We start from the raw sequence: 24,511 nt of genomic DNA on the forward strand, positions 1-24,511 counted from the left end.
ATTATTTAATCTGTATTCGGAATCTATATTCAGATAAGCATTATACCAGGTTTAAGGTGGATTCAAGATTAACGAAACCAGCATAAACATCAGGTACGCTGATGATACCCTCTTTATACCTTATAGAGAGCATAGAGGGGTGGTGGAATACCTTAAAGTTTTGCCATCTCAATATTTGTATGTGTGTGCTAGCCGTTGTCTTCAATTCAGATGGCCAACCAGGGCCGCCGCTAAAGTGTTGGCCGCCCGTGTGCAACTTAATATTTGCCGCCCCCCTTTTAACACTTTAGTTGTTTCAACATAGGTACTAGTATTTAAAGAAATATGCAGGAGATACATTGTAACCGTAACGCGTATATGAATAAAAATTGCTCTGATCTCGACGTTACTTTTAGACCTGGATCCCGCGTACCAAAAAAAGTAGATTACTAGCAAGCTGAAAATTTGTTAATAGCTTAAAGGTGTCTAGTCTGACAAACTTTGATGTAAGGGAACACTGAAACAAGGGAAGTTTTAATTGTGGAACAGGATAAAAATTTGGAACGTCAGACTACGAAAACGTTCCATGTATTTTGTCGGTCATAACTTCCAATTGATTTGTTATCATTTCATTAAACTCTCATGCAAAAATCAGACTGGTGTTTATCACCAACTGGGCATTTTCATGAGTGGAACACCAAGAACATGTCAAATGACAGGAATCATGTTGGCTAGTAATAGCAGCCTGATTTTTGCATGAGAGTTTAATGAAAGGATAACAAATAAATAGGATGTTCTGTCCGACAAAATACATGGGACGTTTTCCTAATCAAACGTTCCAAATTTTTAAACTGTTCCACAATTAAAACTTACCCTGTTCCAGTGTTCCCGTACATCAAAGTTTGTCTGACTAGACACCGTTAAGCTATTAACAAATTTTCAGCTTGCTATTAATCAACTTTTTTTTTGGTACACGGGATCCAGGCCTATTTGAAATAAAGTAGTGTGCAAAAGAAACGGGCACACTACTATATTACAAACAAAATCGTTTATCAAAAGCGTGTCTAAAATCATCAAATTCTCAACTTGACTGAACTATAACCCATCTATAACCATACATAAGCATAAAGGAACAGTATTATAACAGAGCAACCATCGAGTAATAAAAAAGATTTTTTTAAACCATCGAGTAATAAAAAAGACTTTTTTATTACTCAATGAGAGCAACTTAACAAGCACTTATCTAAATTATCGGAAAGTATCCTATTGTCGTATCGTACTCTCTTAACAAATCATAAATGTTCAGAATTTGAAAAAATCGCATATGGACCCGTAGGCCACACAGACGATAATTTACGGCGCCGTAAGAGCAGTAAACCCATTGGTTGACTAACTCCTCTACCAATTGTAGATGAAACAGGAGTTAGTCAACCAATGCCTCGTCAGGTTTACTGCTCTTATGCTTATGGCGCCGTAAATTATCGCGCGTGTGGCCTTAGCCTTAGCCACAGTCAGTTCGAGAGCCGCCAGTCACTTTGAATTAAAAAGCATTCCTGGAACTACTTTATGACTACAACTGCAAAAGGGCAGTTCATATAATAAATACATAGTTTGAAATATTCTGAGTTTATAGAAATATCTGGACGATGAGTAGCAACTGTCAGTTGCTACTCATTGTTCGTAATGTAAAGACATACTACACTTCAAACAAGCAACCCATGTGCCTTGTGGGGAGTCATAAGATGCCAAAGGCCATATACATAACTTGGATTTTTGCATAATAATGTAACTGTAATATATTTTGTTAACATTTTAAGGGTATTTATCCCTTGTATTTTTGGTGGCTCAGCATGTGATTTGCCTGTATTAGCACTAATGATGATCTATGGAGATCGAAAAGGTTCTATGATTTAGATATGGCCATTTGAGGGTTTTTTTAAAATAAATATATACCTTTTATACAGGATTTTTCAATACATTTCTTATTAAAAACGGTTTAAAATACCATAAAACCAGTTGAAACTAATCTAAAAAGTTTTTATTTGAATTAGTTCCATTAAAAATTTAATTTAGATCAGCGGTTCTCAATCTTTATGAGTCATGTACCATCTAAAGTTTATTTTATTGTATTTCTATATTTTTAGATTGTATAATCAAGATTTACTATGTACTACTATTTTAAGTTTTTGTGTGTTTTGTGTACCACCGCAAATAATTTTATGTACCACCAGTGGTACATGTACCACAGATTGAGAACCGCTGATTTAGATACTTTATTTAAGTTTCGAATTTATTACTTTGAGAATATTCCAGCCAAACACTTATAACTTCTCGTTTTCCTTATGCTTTTTTTTACACGATATTCCAATACGTATACTTTGATAACTTTCTACCGCAAATTTAAGATATATTCCATAAGTTTGGAAGATTCTAATTCACTTAAAAGTTTTATGTTTCTAGTAATTTTACATGGTTGTTGGTTATAAAATTGCCTACGCCACAGTTCTCTGATAAAGCCATCCAAATGTTGAGCTTTTAGCAAATTTGATTCGCAATCATCAAAAGCTTTTTCGATGGAATATTAAATTTCGTGCTAGAGCTTTGGATAAGCTTATAACTGTCAACGGTAATCAACATATTATGTTGGAGAATACAATTGGAGCAATTTTAAATCGAAATCACGAGAAAAAATTGTTTTTTTTACATGTTTTTACTTATATCGTATAGGATATACATTTTGAGAAATTGATGATCTGATATTTTTAATATATGACTCATTTAGCCATGATAAATCCGTAATGATTTATAATGTTTGTTAAAATATGCAACCCTTTTTATTGTTGTTCTGAAGCTATTTCCTTCTGGCATTTTTTATAATCAACTATTTTTAATGGGAAATAAGCCACAATTTTACCAAAAAATGATTTTATTAACGTTTCGACGCCCAAATCGGGTTTCGTTGTCAAAATACAAAATACTACTTTATTTTGTATTTTGACAACGAAACCCGATTTGGGCTTCGAAACGTTAATAATAGCTATTTGTATAACAAGGGAGGAAAGTGTAACTTTTCCTCCCGAGAATGAAGTTTACTGCCCGACGCGTAGCGGAGGGCAGTAATCATTCAAGGGAGGAAAAGGCACTTTACTCCCATGTTATACATATGGTTTTTCCACCTTCCTCAAATAACAAGTCATTTTGTCATTTTTACTTAATTTATTTATGTAACTAACCAACAAAATTTATTAGAACTAAAACAACAAGTAGGTACAATATAACTGTCAGCTGTCAAATATAAGTTAAATTATTAATGTAAACATTGTTAAATAAAAATAACAATTTACTGTTTTTTACCATTCTGCAAAATACAGGATGTTTTATAAATAAACGTTAAAATGTATAGATACTCCGTAATAGAAAATAGATATTATACAGGGCGTCAATAAGTTATATTTCATGAATGAAATATTATGACGTCACTTTTACTTTTCCTCCCTAGGGAGGAAAAATATTTTCCTCCCTAGGGAGGAAAAGTACAACTTTGCTCCCTACAATCAGGTCCGGAAAAGTATACTTTCGGTAGAGGTAGGTGGAAAAATCATTTTTTGGTAAAATTGTGGCTTATTTCCCATTAACCCTTTTTATATTAAGCTGCTTTTTATATTATTGCGACAGTTACTTATAGGCCTGGATCGCGCGTACCAAAAAAAAGTTGATTAATAGCAAGCTGAAAATTTGTTAATAGCTTAACGGCGTCTAGTCAGACAAACTTTGATGTACGGAAACACTGGAACAGGGGAAGTTTTAATTGTGGAACAAGTTACAAGTTTCGAATGTCAGACTACGAAAAAGTCACATGCATTTTGTCGGACAGATCTTTCAATTGATTTTTTGTTACCCTTTCATTTACTTTGTTACCCAACATATTTGTCGGACAAACATTTTTTCATATAATGTTGTTCTGAAGCTATTTCCTTGTGGCATTTTTATAATTAACTATTTATTTATTTATATTATTATATATTATAGTTATAACGAAACGTTAATAAAATTATTTTTTATTTTTAGTTAATTGTGGCTTATTTCCCATGTAAATAGTTATGGGGGAGTGCATATAGATTTTCACTTCGGAAAAAATCAAACAAGATATAACTTTTTGTAATTTGATTAAGAAATGTTGAATAAACAACATATCAGAAAGTTCTACTCGAGAAGTGGGTGCTTCATTTTTTATTAAACAAATGAACTGCGAAATTAGATGTTTTTTAAGTAACTCCGAAAATGTAAACTTAAAAAAAAACTGACTTGACCATCGAAAAATTCAGAAAAATTTTACAAAAAAAAACCTTATATAAAGATTTTTCTAAACTGAAATCTGTAGCTTCTATAATTTTTTATTTATAACGCTAAAGTCACCCTTCTCACAAACATTGGCGCACTGTAAACTAGCGTTCGGAGAAGTGCACGGTTGAGATATTTTAATGTAATTCTTTAACTAATTGATCAAATAAAATTTTACAAATTGGACATGAAAGAAGAATAATTAAGCTATCTTATGGTTATAATAAAAATAAATAAAGTGTATGGGCATAAGTACGGTGTGGGCAGAAAGTCAGACTTACATGAATTTTGTTTAAAAATTATTTAAAAATGTGTAACTAATACAATTTTTCTTATAAAACTCTCAATTTTGCAAAACTTACCCTTTAAACATTTTACTAAACGATGTTTCATTAAAAAAATATCTCAAAAATTGAGTTCAAATGATATGACGTCTCAAAAAATGTAATTTTTGAAAACTTCGTAGTTTTACAGAATTACCACCACTTTAAGACGGTATTACTCAAGTTTGAACATATTTATTACAATTTTATAGGTGATTTTTTAAAGCTTAGGGTATAATCTTTAAAATGGACTGAATTATTTTACTTTAGAGATGAAATAATCTATTTCTTTTTGAGAAAATTAAGAAAGATAACAAAAATGGAATACAAAAACCGACAAGCCGACAATTACCAGCAAAAAAAAAGGTTTATACAAAGTAATCAAAACTTTTCTCTGTAAAATTTACCTAAAATACATTTAATAATAATCTTCAATAATAATAAATGTTTAACAAAAAAAAAAAACTTTTTTTAGCTCTTATACAGTATGTCTGTGTAACATGGAACCTATTAATAACTTTTTCATTATCAGTTTTACGAAAAAAAGTTATTCTTTATAAAATACTCTGCAACGTATATAATCTTAAATGCAACTATAAAATATCAAATTTTAATAATTTTATACGAGGTATGTCAAAAAATATGAATTTCACTTAAGAGTAAAGTACCTTTATATTTCACAATATTGAAAATTGTTATTAAGGAAAGTTGTTTCTAATTAAAAATATGTTTTAGTGTTCAATTATATCTTTCTAATTAAAATATTGTGAATAATAAAGGCACATCACTCTTAAGAAAAATTCATATTTTTTACATACCTCGTATAAAATTGAAAAAGTTTGATATCTGATGATTTTATCTTAGATTTTAGACAAAGTAGAGCATTTTATTAAGAATAACTTGTTTTCGTAAAATTGATAGTAAAATAGTTATCATAAATGTAACAAAATCATTATGGATATAGCGTAATTTGAGAAAAAATTGAAAAAACATTTTTAATTAGAGGGATGTAATTATATATTAAAATATAGTTTTTAATTCCAAATAACTTTTCATAATAACAATTTTTATTATTCTGCAATATAAAGGTACTTTACTCTTTAACGAAATTCATATTTTTGACATACCTCGTATAAAATTGATAAAATTTGATATCTAATGGTTGACTTTTAGATTTTAGGCTATCCAGAGCATTTTATGAAGAATAACTTTTTTTGGTAAAATTGATAATAAAAAAGTTTCCCATATGGTTCCTAGCTACGCAGACATGCTGTATAAGAGCTAGTGTATAAGAATTTTCAAATTGTAATGCAATATTAGGATTCAGTATAATCAAAAGCAAAATAGAAACATATTTGATCAAAGTAAAATGATGAATTCAACTATATTTTTAAAATTATTTATACAAAATAATTGTTATTGTTTAAACAATTAATAAACAATTAGCGGCAAAATCTGTGAATAGAATTTTTTACTTTAACGTGTATATGAACTAACAAAAAAAGTTTTAGAAAAATATAAGCTTGTTTGAATTATTCCGAAACAATCCATGTTTTCAGTAGTAATTGCACAAGAGCTCTAAAATTCTATATTAATTTTAGAGATGGAGTGCAATTTGTTGGGATTATTTCATGAATAAAACTGTTCAAAACCAAAATTTTATTGTAATTTATTTATGTAATTACAAATTAGTACAATTAAACACATAGTTATTATAAATATTTGACGGTTGAAAGTCATCACTTCTATAATTTTTAAAACATTAATTGTCATTAATGTCACTGAATGTATTTTTTCATAGCAACGAAGGGCATCTGACGTAATATACTTGACGACGGGAAATTATCAAAAATTATCAGTTTAATTTGTACTTCTGTAGCTTTATATTGGTCAGAATCTCCTATGAATGAAATGATCGTTCTGATTGCATTCCCCTATTAATTATTTTTTCATATATTAAGTATATAAAGTTTGCTATAACTTTAATGGAAAATGCTTAAATTTTCTTGTTTTTTACAATGTAGAAACTTGAAACTTTTACGGATTGTAGCTAATGATATGAACTATACATAATTTCACTTTTTACGTTAATTGTTTACGTGATGCTTCATAAATAAACAATAAAGCTGCAAATTTTGAACGCTCAAATATTTGTTTATTTAAAAATCGGCGCTTATTTGTGTCAAATTTCAATACGATACGAAACAAAACTTCAACCAAAACTCGAATTCAAAAAATTCGTGTTTTTATCTTAGTCCTAGAAAAACCACCGGTAGAGACGTTTTGTGCTACAATTAACATTAGAATTCGTTTTGGCGTATTAATTAATTAAACGCTTTTCTCTAGTTCAATCGTTTGGGTCAAATCTTTAGACGTTAATTTGACTGTCTTTTCTTCAATACAAATGACTAAAAAATTTGCAGACATATGTATTCGCGGGAACAATACACGCATAGTCAATACAATTTTTTTTATGTTTATTAATTGTTTAAATAAAAAAACCATTTTAACAGAAAATGCTTACATTCTCTACACATTCGTTAAAGAAAAGCGTGGGGCGAAAACAGTTTATTCGATTAAGACGCGCCACGCTTTTCTTTGACGAATGTGTTAGATTTTTTCAATTTTTTTTATCTTTTTCTTTTTAGTTGATTAATATTTTTTATTTTAGTCACTCGTAACCAAAGAAAGGCGTTTCTTAAAAACGTTTTTTTCATATTTTTTTTAGGTATATTTTAAAACCTATTAAAAAAGAAGCCACGTCTCAATAAAAGGTCGCTTATCGACAACATAGTAAGAGGCAAAAAAGTGTTAAAAACACTATATTTAACTCATTGTACCACAATAATAGTTTAATTGGAACGTACACCAACATTTGTTAAAGAAACAAAAGCCCCATAAAATTTTTATGTAAACATATTAAAAAAGAAGCCACATCTCGATAAAACTGGCTTGTCGAATGAATACTAAGAGGCAAAAAAGTTTTAAAAACATTGTGTTTACCTAATGGTACCACAATAATAACTTAATTGGAACGTACACAAAAGTTTGGGGGGTTTAAGGGAAAAAACCCCATAAAATTTTTATGGGGTGTACAAACTTCACTGTTATTTTTTTTAACATATTCCTACCATAAGAATGCCAAATGTTCATTTTCAATAAAAAGTCTCTAATAGTTTTCGATATATTGAAAAAAATCGATTTTAATTTTGTAACTTCAAAGGGCTGTAACATTTTTATCCGCATATTTGTACTAAGGTAAGTTAGATTCAATCGAATTATTTTTGGTCCCAGAATATGTGATTTAATTTATGACCCGAATTTTTGTTACACCCTGTATAACGTGTACAATTTCTGTAAGCAGTGACGGCGCCTAGTCAAAGTATTGGTATTAATATTATTTCGAACTTTATAAGCACCACAGACAAATTTCAATGTACATGTGCCGTACACGTTACAATCACAATAGGATCACATTGAATTTGTGCATTATCAGTTCACCTAAATCAAAGGGCAATCACGGAGAAGTGGGAAGTGCGGTGAGTTGTATTTGGGCATATGAGAATTTACTTCTAGCTGAGCAGTGCACTGTATATTGTAGAAGTCTTGAACCCTTGAAGTTTCAGCACGTCGAAATAGAAAAAAATAATTAAATATTACTTATTATCTACTAGTAAACTGCTCAGATCTGTGATTTCTGATTTCAGTAACAATATAGTTAGATAAAATAGATATTATTTATAGAATGATAAGTTTAACATAATAATAATAATAGCTTTATTGTCCAACAGATATCCATTTATAGGACAATTTTACATTAATTATAAACTAGATTTTAGATTACATCACTTTAAGAGTTTACAACAATTAAAGAAAGAAAAAGGAAAAAACAATTACCAAATAAATGAAGAATTCAAATGAGACTTAGCCATAGTGACAAGTTGACTTATAGTACAGTTGAATATATCACAATAATCTACCAAACAGTTATAATTTTCAGACATAATTAATATTAAGGAGTTTAATAGCAGGTTGGTTCTGGCTTGTGAAGTTCTGAACGTGGAAACATTTCTAACAGGATAAGAAGGTACATTAAAATTTATTTGTTTAAGAATATCGGGGCAGTCAATTGAATCATGCAACAATTTAAACAAGAATATCAGTGAAGCACAATTTCGTCTCATTTCTAATGAAACCATGTCTAAACTATTACACAACTCACTATTTCTGATCCCTCTTTCTGGGTATATACCGTTAATTTTAAATGATAAATATTTTAAAAATTTACGCTGCACCTTTTCGATTAATTGAACATGTGAATTATAAAATGGAGACCAAATTATAGACGCATATTCTAACTTACAACGTACATAAAAGAAATATAGTAATTTGACAGATTTTATGTTAGTAATATTTCGGCTATTTCTGACTATAAATCCATAAGATTTAAGTGACTCAGAAACTTTTAAAGATATATGTTCAGTAAATGAAAGTTTACAGTCAAAAACTACGCCAAGAACTTTAATTTTATTCACATGTTCCAGTTCGCTACCATCAATAGTATAAACATAGTTTATATTATGTTTCCTTGAGTAACTTACAACTTTGCATTTATTTGCATTAAGATTTAAATAGTTTTCTCTACACCATTCATGCACACCACTCAGATCATTTTGGATAGTGTGACAATCATTGTTATTGTTAATTTCTAAGTAAATTTTAAAAAAACAGGGCACAGAGATTTTCTGACATAAGTCATTAATAAATAGCAAAAACAAGAGTGGACCTAGATTTGATCCTTGTGGGACTCCAGATGTAGGTATGTATTTGTGAGAGTTATAACCATTATAAGATACAAATTGAGTTCTACCTGACAAATAGGATTTTATGAAAGCGACTGCATCTTTAGAAAAACCAAAAAGTGACAATTTGGAAAGAAGAACTCCATGATGAATTTTGTCGAAGGCCTTCGAGAAATCAGTATATATAACATCAACTTGGGATCTCCTATCCAACGCCTCAGATATGTACTGTGTTATTCCCAATAAGTTTGTAACTGTGGATCGATTAGCAATGAATCCATGCTGATATTGTGAAATTTGATTACGAGTGAAAGAGTATATACGATTATAAAGTATGATTTTAAAAATCTTTGATAAATTGCATATAATCGATATGGGCCTATAATTTTCTACACAACATTTTCCCCATTTTTATAAACAGGACATACCTTTGATTCCTTCCTGATACTTGGGTACTGTTTGTATAATAAACACAAATTGAAAATTTTTAATAATGGCTTGGTTAAAGCACCTATGCAATCTTTAATAAAAAAAGAGGGTATTTTATCCGGTCCAGAAGTCATTTTATTTTTTTTAATTTTTTACTGGCTATAACTATTTCAGTTTCTTGAACAGGATAAAAATTTAGACATTCAGTGTTGACCGCTAAGACATTATCTCGAGTTAGTACATTAGCTGCTGATAATGTTTATATGAAAATAATTGTGGGAGTGCACGTGCACATGTGCACTTATGAAGGAACCGCCACTGTGTACGTAAAAATATATATGTAAAATCAAACTTACCTACAGCCTTGTTCCACCTAGCGTACGCTAGTAGCACCCTTTTAAGCAACACTTGATTCTCCTGCCCATCTTCACCGCAGAACAAACTGCAGCCGGTCCTGTGCAAGTCCTTAACGATTTGCACTCCGAGTTCTGCATCTGCCGGATGGGACCATTCGCTGAAGCAAGTCCGTTCCACCTTCGGCCAGTCCACGCCTGCAAACAAAATAAACGTCTATTTTCCTTGGAAAGAGAGTAATTTGTCATAGGTCAGTCAATGAACACCAAATACGGCGATACCGTGTAATTTTCCATGTCATCACCGAATCACAGTATCCGACAAAAATAAACAGTACCGAAAACATGTGCACCATGGCGTTGCAAACAAGTTTCATAACGTTGTTAAAGATCATTAAACATATTTAAGAAAATTGGTTGCTGCAAATGGTGAAAATAAGTTATTATTCTTTGCCGTAGTTCTCCAACAGTTTCTGGCGAATATCATACCCCAAACATAGGCAACAGGTGTTTTTAAACCCGGTGAATGAGGTGGATAATCGAAATCTGTGCGACGAGAAATGATTCTGTTACCAAAAAGTTCACAGAGCAAATCTATAGAGCGTTCGGCTGTATGGCTTATTGCACCATCCTGTTGAAACCATTGCTTACGGATTTATTTCGGTAAAATTACGCGCATGACATAAGGTCTTTAAAGCTCTGACAAAAGGTGTCACAATATTAAGTCTGTACCGCTCTTGATTGGCAGTAACTGGTTGCTCATTCTCACTACTTCAATAAAATAAGGACAAATAATCCCATGACCAGACAACCCAAATAGAGCACTGTAGAGAGGCATCAGTACGGTCAAACCCAATGTTACAGAAAATAAAGATCGAGAGATGTAACTGAACAAATAAAATGAATATCAATATATTCCACAATATATAATACAAAATTCAGTCAATCTCTCTATCTCATCTCAGGGATTTATTATGGGTTAGTAGAAGGTGACCCGGTTATTTCTGAGCATTAAAACAACCCATAACTACAAAAATTTATTGAACATAAATGAAAAACATAAAATGAAACAAAATAGGGGAATTGCAACAAAATATAAGAAAATGTATGACGATTGAAACTATTAATTATAAAATAAATATAAAGTCCTGTTAAGGCTTAAAAGACCCTAACTTATCACATACAATACAACCTGATACCTAGGAATATGGTCAATATAAATATACACTTCACCCTGAATAGTAAAAATGTACCTCCGTTCAGCAAGACTCAGATATGTACCGTACCATACTATATTAATATTATTATACCAAAATTAATGTGAATAATAATTTATACCATCCAGTGTCAAATACCTACTTTTGTAAGTCTACCCGTGGAATTAACTAAATACAATTCAATATACACCCTGTAATTACTTGGTTACAGCTATATACAGGTGTACAATGAGGGTTGAGGGAGGACCTAGATCTGTACAAAAATAGTAGGTACAGACACACTATGGAGTATAAAAAAATATGGTATATATAAATAAAAGTAAGATATTTTAAGGGTACTGACTTTCTCTGTCTTTGCTTACTCTGGTACTTGTAGGTGGGTGTTCCAGTGGTGGTGATTCTGGTTAAATAGGCGCTGGAAAACGAACAGCCACGAGCCCTAAGTGATGTCCTCAGGAAATTGGCCTACCAAGGAGAGAAAAGACACTGTCAGTAGGGACAAGACAGGAGAAACACAAGAGACTATACGCTTAGTAATGACTTTAAAGATATTTACCTGTGATGGTCTGTGGCCAACGAATAGGGGGGGTTACCAGGACCTTCCCTTAACCGCAGATGTTGGACTAGCTTAGGAAAGACACAGGACGTTAGTCTAAGCGTACAACAACGACCAAAACTATTGATTATAGTAAAATCTTTTAAGATACTCGCGTGTCTCAAGCTGAGGTTATGTTACAGTAACTAAACTGAAATTATTCATCCGCACACAAAATTTATAGGTTCCAATCCATCTTAGACGATGGTTTTTCGTAAAACCAACCTATTTTATGGCGGATGAATCTAGATCAGCAAAACACAACTTAACTTTTGCAATACTCGCACTGTCGTCAAGACAAGAATTAAAATGGACAGACCGGATGTCATCCGTCTTTGCTTAATGTCATTCCATCTGAGTTCCAACTCAGACGAACCATTCAAGCACGGAACCACTGATTGATTCAGTTACGTGACAAGAACCTATGCTCAACCTGTGAACGAGAGAAAGACAGCCTATTTCTAGAATCGCAAACTATTCCTAACAAATCAACAGAACAGAATCTTTTTGCGAACGAAGCAACTGTTTTTAAAAGAACTACCATAGGCGTAACCAGGGGGGTTTAAAGTATTTTAATATCTTTCAGTTTAACAAACCTGAATGAATTGTGAAGGTTTAAAAAAACCGTAACACCAAGGAATAGATTTGTTTGTCGATTGATGTAACCGTTGAGGTGAATGTGACTTTCGTCAGAAAACGATACGTTTCTTAAAACATCGGGATATTCATACACTAAGCCACCAGTAGAACCACTCTTCGAAAAATTGGAAGTAAAATCTTTAGTCACGCATGGTGACCGCGCAATGTTCCTAGTCGCTTTTGCCCCACTCTCGCATTGCTAGTCGCATAGAAACGTACGGGTTTTAACAGGGAAAACCCGCATCCACCATCGGTGAATTACCAATTGCGTACTGCCGGTATTACTTCTTGAGATCAAAGTGCCGACATGGAAGAGGTTTTACTGTCCACTAAGCCCTGCACGCGTCCACAGTAAATTTCTCTTTCACGTTTATCGGCAACATTTAGTCGTTTTATTATTTGAATTTGGTATGGAAAGCCGCCAATAGATTTGAAAATTCGACGTGAACATTCGAAGTAAAAATTTGTCTGATCGGACAAATTTTTAAAAGGTGGGTCCTTATCCGATCTAATTCAGAAGGTGGTTTGGGTATTGCAGCTATAAAATACTTAAATATTAATAGACCTGGATCCCGCGTACAAAAAAAAGTTGATTAATAGCAAGCTGAAAATTTGTTAATAGCTTAACGGGGTCTAGTCGGACAAACTTTGATGTACGGGAACACTGGAACAGGGGAAGTTTTAATTGTGGAACAGATTAACAATTTGGAACGTCAGATTACGAAAACGTCCCATGTATTTTGTCGGACAGAACACCCAATTGATTTGTTTAGCCTTTCATTAAACTCTCATATAAAAATCAGACTGTTTTTACTAACCAACATGATTCCTGTCATTTGACATGTTCTTCGTGTTCTACTCATTAAAATGCCCAGTCGGTGATAAACACCAGTCTGATTTTTGCACGAGAGTTTAATGAAATGGTAACAAATCAGTTGGAAGTTCTGTCTGACAAAATATATGGAACGTTTTCGTAGTCTGACATTCCAAATTTTTAACCTGTTCCACATTTAAAACTTCCCCTGTTCCAGTGTTTCCATACATCAAAGTTTGTCCGACTAGACACCGTTAAGCTATTAACAAATTTTCAGCTTGCTATTAATCAACTTTTTTTTGGTACGGGGATCCAGGTCTATAAGTCTGGAAGCGTTTATTACGGTCCGCCTTGAGGTGGACTGGAGCACTAGAGGGGACACGCGCCCTTCATTAGCATTGGTACAAACTGTTCTTCGACAACCTGAACAGCTTTTACATTGAGATAATACAGTATCAGTGCGACGAAATTTCTCAACAACCGCTAGCATTACAGCTTTACTAGGGGACGCCTTGTTAAAATGTTGTTGATATCTTTCTGACACTTGTTTTAAATATGGGCCATTATTCCATCCAACTCCGTGTGAACGGAAATAATGTTCTACTAAAAAACAATTTCTTCCGTAGTAAGAACCATAATGACAAAGATTTTAATCGTACTATTTCACAGTCCTCTTAATTTCGGTATTGTTTATTTTGGCGGATACCGTACTAGAGCAGCCAGTTTACCATCAGCGGTAAAAAACTGTAAAACCGTGGAATTATGAGAATCAACACCGATTTTAATGAAAATTTGGATTAAGGCTAAGGCTCCACGTGCGAGAAATTGACGCTAGCAGTAGCCGTAAAAGGAACTTAAGGTTCCGCGGAACAGAATAGGAATAGCCGAACTGTACCGACTACAGGACTTGTGCGTAGTCGGTTCAATTCGGCTATTCCTATTCCGTTCCGCGGAACCTTAAGTTCGTTTTACGGCTACTGCTAGCGTCAATTTCTCGCCCGTGAAGCCGTAGCCTAAGGCTACGGCTGACTCTCTTCTTTAAAATCTACTCTATACCGAACCTGGCTTTTGCCTTGGGGGTGAACACAACCCCATCTAGGTCATGAAAATTTTTTCAATCAAAATAACTATGGAAGTCGATAGACTGACGAATTCTGAGTAAATGTTGCAATAAATCTATAATGTTTTTTTGCAAAGTTGATATTTTCCAAGTTATTAGCGATTGAAACTATGCATTTTTCATGAATAATTGAAAAAAATTTTAATTTTATAGAAAAAATCATTCACAACAAAATTGTAGCTAATAAAAAACAAGAGATTCGCGTCGAAAAGACTTATGTAAACCCAACAACGACTGAGTTATTGTTCTTTAAAGGATGGTTATTTTCGAAAAACCTCGAAATGGAGAACTTTTAATCTCAAATAACTCGGATGTGGTGCAATTTTTTGGGAAAACTTAGGAGACATCTTTTTGCATAAGAACTAACTGACTTATGAGGAAAATAAAGTCGCTTCCTGCATTTTTTTAAATTTAACAATTATTAAACCCTCGTCATTACAATCGCAATAAAAATGAAGAGCTTCCCACTTGAAATTAACTTTATTTGGGTATAATTGATACGATTTATGTGATTTGACCGGTTTGGAATGCTTAGTTTAGAAAAAATAGTTGATTAAATCAAAAATTATTTTCATTTTCACTTTTCATTTCACTTATTCATACAAATTCATTTTGCTTAAATAAATCTAAAAGTATTCACAATACAAACACAAAAAAATCAAAATTTTCGCAATTAATATCACAAGAGAGTGAGAATAAATTGACAATAAAGGAATGAACAAATTGCTGTGATTTAATCGGTGCGTCGATGACACGATTTTTCTGGCAATATAAGCGACAGCGTTTTTCATGTCATGAACACATTGCTGCGATTATTCGTCGTGACGACGACGTGTTTTGTCTAATTGATCACATTGAACCGACGAATACAGCAAGTCTGGAATGGGTTCTTCAGAAAAGATTATATGATCTTGCTAGTTGCTTTAGCATAATAAATAATAAAATAATTCAAGTGAATAAAAACTCTAAATAAAAATACTTGCTAAAATACGAGATTCTTTTATCTCTTGGCCTATTGCCTTATTGCCTATTTCATCCCATAATTTATCCTTCTTTCTGATGATTTTATAATCCTGGTGTGCAAAATCATTAATAATTGGATAATTTTTAACCAATTCTATTCATTTCTCTGTTGGAACCATTGTAAATTCGCAACGAAAACGACAGGAAACTCAGCTGGCTGCGTTAACAAAATATAACGCAGTACTAACGCTATACGCTATCGCTGTGAGATATCGTCACACCGTTACACCGATGTGTTGGTTCTCGTTAATCGCCGTAGCCGGTCGTCTCGTGAAAATATCGCATTGCGATGTTATCGTCGATGCACCGATTAATCGCTGCAATCTCTTCATTCCTTTATGCGACAATTTTTCGAAAACTTGTTGTCTGGCAATAGACACAAGAGCCCGCAGGGCTCGAGTGGCTATTGCCCAATGACCACAAGTTTGAGAAAAAGTGTAGCATTATTTTCTTATTTATTCTTAGTGTCATGTGATATTTGTAAGGTTATTTTTTAATACTTACATATAAAATTTGTATAAAACATTCAGTGACATTGATCCTAATTAATGTGACACACATTTTTCAACTTGTCAAAGCAAAGGGAACAGCACAGTTTAGCAAATATTTTGACAAAGATATTAATAACATATTAGCTACAATAGGGAACTTGCATAAAATTTTAAATTCGAAAAAAATGGTATAAATCACAACAGAACATAATTTAGAACCTGTATCAAAGACAAAAAAGTTTTGTTTGTCTTTCGTTTGGCCCCTAAAGACGACTAAAAATTCAACTTATACCAGCCACGCCAAAACGCATCGTGACGTCACGGTACTGTATGTTTACAGTCTACACCAATTGTATATATAATTTTAAATTAGCCATTATAAACGTCAGTAAAAAATAAAGTTATGTGACGTTAAAAGTGTTTTTGATCGTTTGAACTATTCATAGAAAATTTGTACTTTTACAAAATGGTTTTATTTTCAATAGTAAACCTTCTTTCCTTTTCTTCAAAAACTGTATCAAACTCCAATCTCAACAAACTGGTATATATTATCACAACGACATACGATAAATGTCAATAGAATATACATATTTTTCCTTTATTCCCCGACGACGAGCTGGGCAAATACCCAAGTAGGTGGATGCCAATAAACTAAAGAAGAAGAAGAAGAATATACGTAAATATAACCATAAACGGAACCACATAGTTAAACTCTGTGAACCCTGGTGTAAGCTGGGTGAATTATCCCGAGGGATATAACCCAGTAAAGGAAGAAGAAGAAGAAACTCTGTGACGTCACGGGTCGTTTGAACTATTTTAAAATAAAGAAGACTTTAAACTTGTACTTCTAAGCTATTATGAGATTTTGAAGCGTGAAATTTTGGAAATCTCATTTTTATACAAAACTGAACATTATTATGTAATAAAAAAAATGTTTAAATTCCCTATTATTTATAAATATAGTTTCATTCATGAAATAATCTTACCGAACTAAACTCGAGCCTAAATTTGCCGATTTGTGTTCTCCTCGTGACAATTTGACATTAAAGATGCAGAACTAAAAGTTTATTATGGATATTTTCTTAAATGTGACAGTTGTCAAAAGTAGAAAACTGCTTGAAATTAAACAGAAACAATCTAATTAAAAAAATTCCCACTCATTTTGTACAGGAGAAAATTACCGATGTAATAATAATCTGATTGGACAAAATTAAACACGTGATGAAAAGTCTTACTACACGATTGGAAGTTAAAATCATTAAAAAATAATCAGTAAAAAATCCTACAATTAATATTTGAAACATTTTTTAAGAAAATTTATTTAAGATTTATTTAAGAAAAAAATACTTTTTTTTTAAAATGATAAAAATGTCATTTTCGATTTAATCAAGTATTTTTTCTAAACTAAGCAGTCCAAACCGGTCGAATCACATGGATCGTATCAAATTATACTTATTATACAATTATGTATTATACAAATTATACTCATTTTTTTTTCAATGGACATTTTCACTCACAAATATCTCAAAAAGTATTGACTGAGTGAAAAACTCTATTAAATGAAAGTTGCTTAGACTTAGTCAGTTTATCTAGTTCCGGACTTCTGACTTTTGAACGTATGTTTTTTCACTCCCGAGAAGAGGTGGCTTTTACTTCCTAAGTAAAAACAACCCTGGGCTCAAGTCCAACAGGAACTAAATCCAAATTTTGAAGCAAAGCCGTCGTGACGAGGAGAATTCCACTTCAAAACGGTCATTTATTGGCCTAAAACGTCTATTTTCCTTGGAAAGAGAGTAACTTGTCATGGGACGTGGATCGTTTATTCGGAAAACTTTCTAGCGTGCATCTGCAGTTGTTCGCACACCTAAATACACATCAGATTGCCGAGGTCGTTCAAATTTGAAGAGGGCCTGGATATGACCGATATTTTCACAGAAAATGGGTGAAATATTTAAAACGGTGTATGCTTATATAATATTCTGAGTTATGTTTCAGATAAGTGTTGATTTAGGTTATTCGTACACCCTTTCGAAAGATGAAAGATGAGTTTAGGCATAAGGATATTCATAAATATACAAAATGAGTGCTCTAGGATAGAGCACTTGGACATATTATCGTGGAACTGACATATATTCCATTATTTATTAATTGGAATAACTCAAAGGCTGAGGTGATAAAAAAAAAGAACTTAATCACTCAGATAAGAAAAAGTGTTCTGGATTAGTGAAAGATTAGATTCTGAAAAGTGCTTGCAGTTCAAAAAGTCTTCTGGATAGGTACATAAGAAAAGAAGTGCTGAAAGATAATCTTCTAAGCAGTCGTCAATATGCGTATCAACCTGATAAATCTGTGAACTCAGCATTAGATGATCCAAATAGGTTTATCCTAAAATCAATGGAGGATAAAGAGATAGCAATGAAAGCTTTTTTAAATATCAGATTGATAAGGGTCCTGGAGCACAGGATACTAATATCCACTCTGGGTAAAGCAACCATCAAAGCAAGAGCAGCTGGCAGGTCTTTACAAGAAGGAGATCTGTCATCTTTCTTCTGATCTTTGGGTGGCCTTGGTAGATGATCTTCTCAAAAATATATATATTAAAGGTTTTCACAGTGTTCACTGTGTTCCTTCATCAAACCGTTCTCTCCAGCTCTTTCTGTTTTGCTAGTCCCCTTCCTGTAGATTTCTTCTCTCCATCATCTTTGGGGTCTGCATCTTTTCCTTCTTCTTATAGGGCTCCACTCTGTTATTATATTTATCCAACGAGTTTGGTCTGCTCTTCTGACATGTCCGTACCAGATTAATCTCTTCTGCTTGATGCAGTCTATTATATCTAAGTACACTCGCATTCTTCTCTTAAATCTGGCCACAAAAGACTTTTACTGTCTAGGATACGCTGACGATATTGCAATCGTCGTAGGGGCCAGTTTGCCCAGCTTGTGTCTGGGAGAATGCAAGGAGCCCTAAATTAAGTTGATAACTGGAGTAAACAAGACATACTGAAAGTCTCTAAAACACAAACCGTTATTTTAAAAAAGAAAAGACAGCATTACAAGGCCTAAAACCACCGGTGCTGGGAGCAAGAGATATTTTATTTACCAAAGAAATAAAATGCTTAAGAAGCATATCTTGATACTGATCTTACATAGAATACTCACATACTGAAAACCACACAGAAAGCTATATATTCATGGGAAGATGTAGCAGAATATGTGGTAAGAATTGGAGGAACAACCCCACAATGATCCTATGGTTATCCACAAAAGTTATTAGATCAATGATGATCAGGTCTGTGATGTGATGGACAAAGACGTAGCCAGTGAAAGCAGCAATATTGCTAAGTAATACAAAAAGGATAGCAAGGATAGCATGCCTGTGTATTACCATGTTATGTGGTGGCCATAAACAACTCCTACAGCGATGTTGAAAGTCCTGCTGAATCTACCACCACATATATTTTACCACATATCTTTATACAGGGCGAAAACAGACTATCTATCAAATGGTGGAGGAAGTTATCAGAATAAAGACAGCCGAAATAGTTCATTGCAGAACATTCTCCAAAATTTTTCGGTAGACCTAATAAGCAAAGACATGAACACAATCAAAGCCATAGTAGGTCTTCTAACAAGGCACTATAAGCTGAATAGGCAGTTGATGCAGATGGGATTGGTAGATGATAACCTATACCGATTCTGTCATTTAGAGGGAGAAACAGCAGAGTAGTTTTATGTCAGTGTGACAGCCTGGCAAATGTGAGGTTATTTGTATCAGGCGAAGATAAGCCACCGCAAAGAGTTACATGGAAGAGATTCAATTTCGATGTTATTAGACCTTTTAAAAATGATCAGGATAGAGAATATAATTTAGGGCTCGAGGACCACAATAGATCTGAAAAGGTCACAGTGGCATAGACCAACAGCCACCACATTGAATCTATATAATCTGAGGTTAATAGTATTGTCATTTATCTATAAAGCTCGTTACTTCCATATTTTAATAGTTTTTCTTACTTATCTGACCTTTCGCTTATTCTTACAATATGTATTAATATTTGCGACTCTTACGTTGAAGCACGTCAATATAGCTAAACATAATAATATACATAAACTTGACAAAATTCGTGCTACATAACTTTTTTAGCACCTCGGCGGCTCAAGTCATCAAGATATATAAGCTGTGGGTTCTTACAACAATATTTAAGCCAAAGAAAAGAAATTATTAATTTTTTTGGGCGCCATTAATAGATCAAAATCTATTGCTATATATCTATATAAAAATTACATAAATGTTACGTAAAATGGTATCCCTTTGAATAGTAATGGTACTTACCCTTGGTGTCTGTGGTCGTCTGTATTTCCTAATACAATAAGGAACATAGATGGATTGTGCGAACAGAAAAAGACGACATAAGTTTAAAACATAGTTACCATTTATTCAGACAGAAAATTGTTAAAAAAAAACTGAGTTGGTTAGAAAAGTAAAAAAAAAATAAGTCTCTTGCGTTTCATTTTAAAAGTTCGAAAAAAGAAAAAAGGAACGAAACAGTTTATTGCAAAATACCTGGTGATGATCTGTTGTTTATGAGCTGCTGGAATCTGGTTAGCTCGCAAGAGCTGTGGTGGATCTCACTTTCACTTTACAATTTTTGATTTAAAGCACTGTTACATAATTGTTATTATATTATACGAAAAATAAAAATTCCATAGTTTTTATTTTGTTTTATGAAAAGAAAATAACTGCGTTCATGATTATTAGTGATACTTCTCACTGACTTGATAATAAAACATACTTTATTTAGACCATTGTCTTTTAAAAAAAACGGAACCGCGTTCCACGAAGATTGAATTAAGTTCGGTTTGCACGAAACATATTACACGCCGTACTAGGAAAAACTATTCCTTTATTGTACCGGACACAACACAGAGAATATACCGGTATGGTATTTAAGACAACATATCGCACTTGCGATTTTCACACCAGAATCTTTAAGATTCCATTTTGCCTATTTAGGCACAGACAAGAAAAAATGCATGTCTTCACTGCATGGCCGCTAGAACTTAATTAAATTCTTCTTGTCCTAATCTCGGACAAGATTCCTCTCTGCTCTAAATTCACCTCCCTTTTTCACAGCTATCACCTAATTTGACCAATAATCATCATTCCGAAAATTTTCGTACCAATCACATAGTTGGAAAATAATACTTAGACCATCCTTATTATGGTCATACGTTTCTTTTTCGGCCAATCACCATAGCTGTACCTTTTGTAACCATTTAAGGGTTTCCACGAAAGTTACTGCGTTGTAATTTTGTGGAGTTCTTAGATTTCTATCATTCAAACACTTAGCAATATTTCCTATTCTTATTTTTATGAGACTTATCCTGCCTCAAAGTAAATAACTCCTAGGAATTCTGTCTCCGAACCGTAAAGTCTCTTTGTAGTTTTACTGACTTCAATAGCTAAATCACCCACTTAGGCGTCTAGCATTTCTTAGAATATTAATTATTCCGCTTTCACGGGTGATCTATGAGAAACGCCTCGGGTGCTATTTTACGTCGAATTTCTACGATACGACAGAGTCGGACTTTGCAATATTTAGGCTGTGGTTTTTCAGCATGTTTCAACGTTATCACCATCAGGGCTTTTCATTCCGGGTGGAATGTTTGCCGCTCTTACTTAGAGCTCTCTGATTCGCTTATTGCGGTGAATCACTCCGCATTTTACTTGTATGTTGTCAAAGTTTGTTGTATGACTTGGCTTTCGTTACAATTGTCTTCCACTCATTTCGATATGTGTAAAGTTCCCTCCAGTTTCTCACTTACAGAATTTTGATATCTCTCATGACCTGGTCCTCCCATCTCTATCTGGGTCTTCTTCTTGGTCTTTCAGTTTCTGGTTTCCATCTGGTGATTTTCTTAATCAATAGGTCGTTTTTCCTTCTCTCTATGTGTCCCAGCCATCTCAGCCTCTGTGCTTTAATAAATCTAACTATATATTCTCCCTTTATTATGTCTCTTAGTTCATGGTCCATTCTTCTTCTCATTTCTCCGTTGTCCATTCTTATCGGGCCCATAATCTGTCTGAGAATTTTCCTTTCGAATATTCTCAATTTTTCTTCATCTTTTCCGTGAGGCACATTGTCTCAACTACATACGTAACTACTGGTCTGATTACAACTCTGTATATTTTCAGTTTTGTATTTCTGGATAAGTTCTTGTCCTTCATAAGCCTATGATATCTCCAGTATGTTTTGTTGCCAGCTAGTATTCGTTCCGAGTATTCGTACGAGGGAAGCCTTGTTCGCTGTAAATGTACTTGTGCAAAGGTGCATGGATGTTAATCAGCCAGTATATATGTGTTTCTTGGATTACAACAAAGCCTTCGATAAGGTCAGACATAACCGCCTTATCGAATTACTTGAAAAGAAAAACTTAGATATGAGGGACATCAGGATCATTAGTGCTATCTATTATAATCAGATCGCTGTGGTAAAAGAGAACAACGCCTTTTCAAATGAAATACAGATTGAGAGGGGCGTCAGACAGGGCTGTGTCCTGTCTCCTACTTTGTTCAATTTGTATTCAGAGGAAATAATCCAGGAAGCACTAGAAGACCTAACCACGGGAATAAAAGTAAATGGCCGACCAATCAATAATATACGGTTTGCCGACGACACTATTTTATTAGCCGAATGTCTTGAAGATTTACAACAAATGGTTGACAGAGTGGTAGAAGTCAGCCAAGAAAACGGATTGTCCCTAAACACAAAAAAGACACAATTTATGGTAATCACAAAAGCTCAGCAGCGCCAAGAAAGCATAACAATACATGGAGAACAAGTTAAAAAGGTTGAAAAATATAAATATTTGGGTACAATAATTAATGAAACTAATGAGTACACAGAAGAGATTAAAGCAAGAATAGGACAGGCAAGAAATGCTTTCAACAAACTGAAAAAAGTACTCTGTAGCAGGGACATTACAATTTCTTTAAAGATAAGACTTCTGAGATGCTACGTGTTCTCCGTATTATTCTATGGGTTGGAGGCTTGGACATTAAAGAAGGATGTTTCGGACAGATTAGAAGCTTTCGAGTTATGGGCCTACAGAAGAATATTAAGAATAAGTTGGGTGGATAGAGTCACGAACGTCGAGGTGTTGAGAAGAATGGGAAAAGATAAAGAGGTTTTAAATACAGTTAAAGTCAGAAAACTACAATATCTGGGACATGTTATGAGGGGCGAGCGTTATAACTTGTTACAATTAATAATGCAAGGAAGAATACAGGGTAGAAGGAGTCGCGGAAGAAGACGCATCTCCTGGTTAAACAATTTGAGAGCTTGGTTTAATTGTACTTCTGCTGATCTCTTTAGAGCAGCGGTATCGAAAGTGCGAATTGCCGTGATGGTTGCCAACCTTCTTAGAGGAGATGGTACATGAAGAAGAAGAAGTATTCGTTCCGTTACTTCTTCACTTCTCTTGTTGTGGCCATTCACTATTACTACCAAATAGTTAAATTGTTGGACTCTCTCAAAAGTGTAGTTTTCTGTTTTGATTTCTCTCGTCCTCTTATCTTCTCTTCTAGAACAGAGTTTTACGTTAAATGAGTAAAAGCATGAAGTGAGGAGATGCTTAAACGCTTGGAAGTCTTTGAGACGTGGGTTAAATAAGCTGGGTAGAAAGAATCAGAAATAGACGTTCTCAGACGGCTGAACCAAACTACATATATATATATATATATATATATATATATATATATATATATATATATATATATATATATATATATATATATATATATATATATATATATATATATATATATATATATATATATATATTTATGCACAGATATCAAAGTGAGGTCCTGACATTACGCGCACTTAGTGAGGACCGGTAGAAAACGTAGACATAATCGTTTCAACTCTTCATAGTGACCTTGACAAGTAAATAGCAATTAAAAAATGACGAGTATACACAAAAAAAATTACGTATATGTGCCCCGTATTGTTCAAGTATATTGCCACCCAAGTGAGGCCATTATACGCAGCTATTAAAGTGAGACTGTATATACTTTTTCGTTATGCGCACAAAGTGAGGACAACTTTACGTGTATATTTCCTTACAGCTCATCAAGTGAGGACCATACAGTGTTGTCGATAAATATGAGATTAATCGTTTCTACTGCCTTTTTCTGTATAACACAGTAAGAATTATTATTGTTTCGATGTTTCAGTCACTTGTAGTTATAAGAAGATGTGGACTCTTTGTTCTTGCTCGTACTGTTTGTTAATTTTATAACATTTTAGTACCTCAGCATTAAATCACGGTAGCCTTATCGGAGACTAGCGTTAATAAAGAAATAGTTTTATATTTTTTAATA

General features: G+C 33.2%; 1 protein-coding gene across 1 annotated transcript in view; it reads right to left on the minus strand.

The window, feature by feature from the left end:
- LOC114329923 (uncharacterized) overlaps positions 1–24,511 on the minus strand; it is a 135,979-nt gene that overhangs the window by 87,414 nt on the left and 24,054 nt on the right. Inside the window, exon 2 of the mRNA XM_028279202.2 lies at positions 10,231–10,425. Within this exon, the coding sequence (XP_028135003.2) occupies positions 10,231–10,425 (195 nt within the window). The remainder of the gene's footprint in view (positions 1–10,230; positions 10,426–24,511) is intronic.

Source organism: Diabrotica virgifera, chromosome 2 (assembly GCF_917563875.1).
Source record: "Diabrotica virgifera virgifera chromosome 2, PGI_DIABVI_V3a".
Lineage (NCBI taxonomy): Eukaryota > Metazoa > Arthropoda > Insecta > Coleoptera > Chrysomelidae > Diabrotica > Diabrotica virgifera.